The sequence below is a fragment of the Fopius arisanus genome, unplaced genomic scaffold (assembly GCF_000806365.1).
Source record: "Fopius arisanus strain USDA-PBARC FA_bdor unplaced genomic scaffold, ASM80636v1 scaffold00752, whole genome shotgun sequence".
NCBI lineage: Eukaryota > Metazoa > Arthropoda > Insecta > Hymenoptera > Braconidae > Fopius > Fopius arisanus.
In genome coordinates this window covers 1-2,766 of record NW_011888491.1, presented here as the reverse complement: position 1 = coordinate 2,766, position 2,766 = coordinate 1, and the positions used below count along the sequence as shown (strand labels likewise).

Sequence of the window (2,766 nt, the reverse complement as noted above, 5' to 3'; positions counted from 1 at the left end):
AATTTACTTCAATCATTGAACCGGCCAGGCCCAGGAATGCCAATGCAGAATATGCAGAATAAAATGCCTGGAATGGGAATGATGCCTGGACAGCCTGGTGGGCCAATAGGACACATGGCAGCAATGCAGGGGTTGCAGGGCGGACCAATGATGTCTCAGATGAATCAAATGGCCCAGGGGAATATGGCCGGGATGAATCAAATTGGACCGGGTCAAATGGGCCAGATGGGACCTGGTCAAATGCAGCAAAATATGCAGAATCCCATGCAGGGACAGCTACAGGGCCAATTGCAGGGTCAGCTGCAGGGACAAATGCCTAGTCAAATGCAGGCACAATTGGCTGGACAAATGGGTGCTATGGGACCTGGCATGCAGGGAGCACCACAGCCTATTGGGCAGATGAATCCTGGGCAGATGGGACCTGGTCAGATGCCACCACAGATGGGTCACATGCAGCGAAAGTCTGAAATGTTAAATACTGGTTTTCCCGGACCAAGAAATGTTACACCTAATCAATTTTTGAGGCAGAGCCCATCACCGTCAGCACCCAGTCCTGCTAGTCTTGGTGCACCTCAAAGTAATCAGATGGTAGCGTCACCTGCGCTTGTACCTTCACCGAGTCCTCAGCATCCAATGATGGGACAACAACGTTCTGTGGGTAAGATATCACTTTTGATTTTGAAGTAGCGACTTTGATGATTATTTTTTGAGTAATACTTTTCAATTCCAAAATATCGAACTATGTCCTGCAATTTAGCTGAGAGCATGTAATAGATTTTTATATTTGCGTGGATTTGATCACTGAAATTATTCTAAATAGAGTGATTTAATTAATTTAAATAAATGATTTTTGAGCATCAAATAATATAAAAATGATTTTATCCTAGGAATGGCCCCATCTCCAAGTAGTTCACTGAATACCCCAGGTGGAGTTGGAGCCCCGAGTCCTCAGGAAGAGGCGGCATACCGAGAAAAAATTCGACACCTCAGTAGATACGTTGAGCCCTTAAGAAGAATGATCACGAAAATGGGTAATGAGAATAATATCGATAAGATGAGTAAAATGAAGAAACTTCTGGAAATTCTGTCAACTCCATCGACTTCATCGAAACGAGTACCACTCGAGACAATACTCAAGTGCGAGGCTGCGTTGGAAAAATTGGACCTGAAGAGGTCAGAGAACAGTGTTGGACCAGTAAGTACATCGATGAAGGAGCATTATTTCTTCAGTCCACTTCTGGAGGCTGTCAGCACGCATCTGCAGAGCCCAGTTGTCAATCACACGTTACAGAGGACATTTGGTCCGTGTTTAGACGCTCTTTTCGGTCCAGAGATAAAAGGTCTACCACCGCCATTGAAGAGACAACGAGTGGATGAATCAGCAAGTGAAATACCTGACGTTCTTCAGGGTGAAATAGCTCGTTTGGATCAAAGGTTCAAAGTCAGTCTTGATCCAGCACAGCAGACAGGCTCGAAATGCATTCAATTGATCTGTTGGTTGGACGATCGCCATCTCCCATGTGTGCCACCAGTCTCGGTGACGGTGCCATCAGACTATCCGCTAACTCCTCCAAGATGTGTGATGGCACCTCACGAGTACGCAACAGCATTTCTCTGTGCAGTTCAGAAAGCTCTCAATGCGAGAATAACAAAATTACCAAAACGTTTTTCGGTCTCACAATTGTTGGACACCTGGGAGATGAGCGTTCGCCAAGCCAGTGCACCCACACAGACATCTGTCAATGGTACCTCTGTACTAATGGGGCTTTAGGTCAATTGAATCGTCTTCATTAATATTTATGATATCGTAATTATATTTATTGTCAATCATTGAATGGGTGGAGTAAGGGAGTAAGTTCTGGAATTAAGGCTGAGCGCTTCTCATTATTCATGAATGTTATTTTGAGAGGACATATTCATGCTCAAATAAACTTACAACTTTCGATAAGAAAAATATTCAATGGTGTTGTCAATGTTTCCGGACCATGAAATGAGAAGCGTTTGTGCAAAATATCTAGGAATTGAAAAAAGATTGTAAATTTTTTATGGCAATCAAGAAAATTCGAAAAATACTTTGATACTGTAATCATTACTATAACTTTGTCCTCATTCAACGAGAGAAAAATTTAAATTCTTTAACGGTAATGGATTTTTTTATTTATAAGGATAACATGCATTTTCGTGTCGGTATATTTTTATGTTGACTGTCAATTTTGAATGTTTTTTCGAAAATTTTTTATAGAGAAATTCAGGAGTTATTAAGAATTTGAACATCTCCGTTTCGTTTCATTCCCTAGGTTAAACTAATCATGTCATGTAGAAAAGTTTCGCAATACATTTTTCAAATGATTTTTCTTATGGTTCATCTAATTTATGTTGTATGTGGGATAATGAATGACAGAGGCATTTATGTCGAGTGAAGTGATGGTGGGGTGAAGGAATGTGTGGGTTTTACCTAACTGGACCTGAATCACCGCGTCTCCTCGAAATCGGCTTGACCGGCTTGGCTCATCCCTTCAATCCATATTTCTTTTATCACTACATCATAAAATAAGTGTAATCTCTAAACATCGAGTGTTCGTAATTTTGTAATCGATGATTTTTATGAATTTTGAGAATCAGTGCACGAGTTCTGCAGTATATTTATGTCGAGAACTATGTGAGGCTTCTGCGATCTCGAGTGTAAACAAATAGATCTATCCCATGCACGACTTCGTTCTGGCGGGAAGTTTTTAAATATGAAGGAACAAGTGAATTTGCACAAGT

At 41.2% G+C, this 2,766-nt stretch overlaps 1 protein-coding gene across 1 annotated transcript; it reads left to right on the top strand.

Moving 5' to 3' along the window:
* Window positions 1–3: 3 nt before the first annotated feature.
* LOC105273059 (mediator of RNA polymerase II transcription subunit 15-like) lies at window positions 4–2,760 on the top strand (the record flags this gene model as incomplete). Its single annotated transcript, XM_011315295.1, has 2 exons — window positions 4–658; window positions 888–2,760. Coding segments are annotated over 2 exons (1,539 nt in total), but the record flags the coding sequence as incomplete, so codon positions are not given.
* Between the last annotated feature and the right edge of the window lie 6 nt (window positions 2,761–2,766).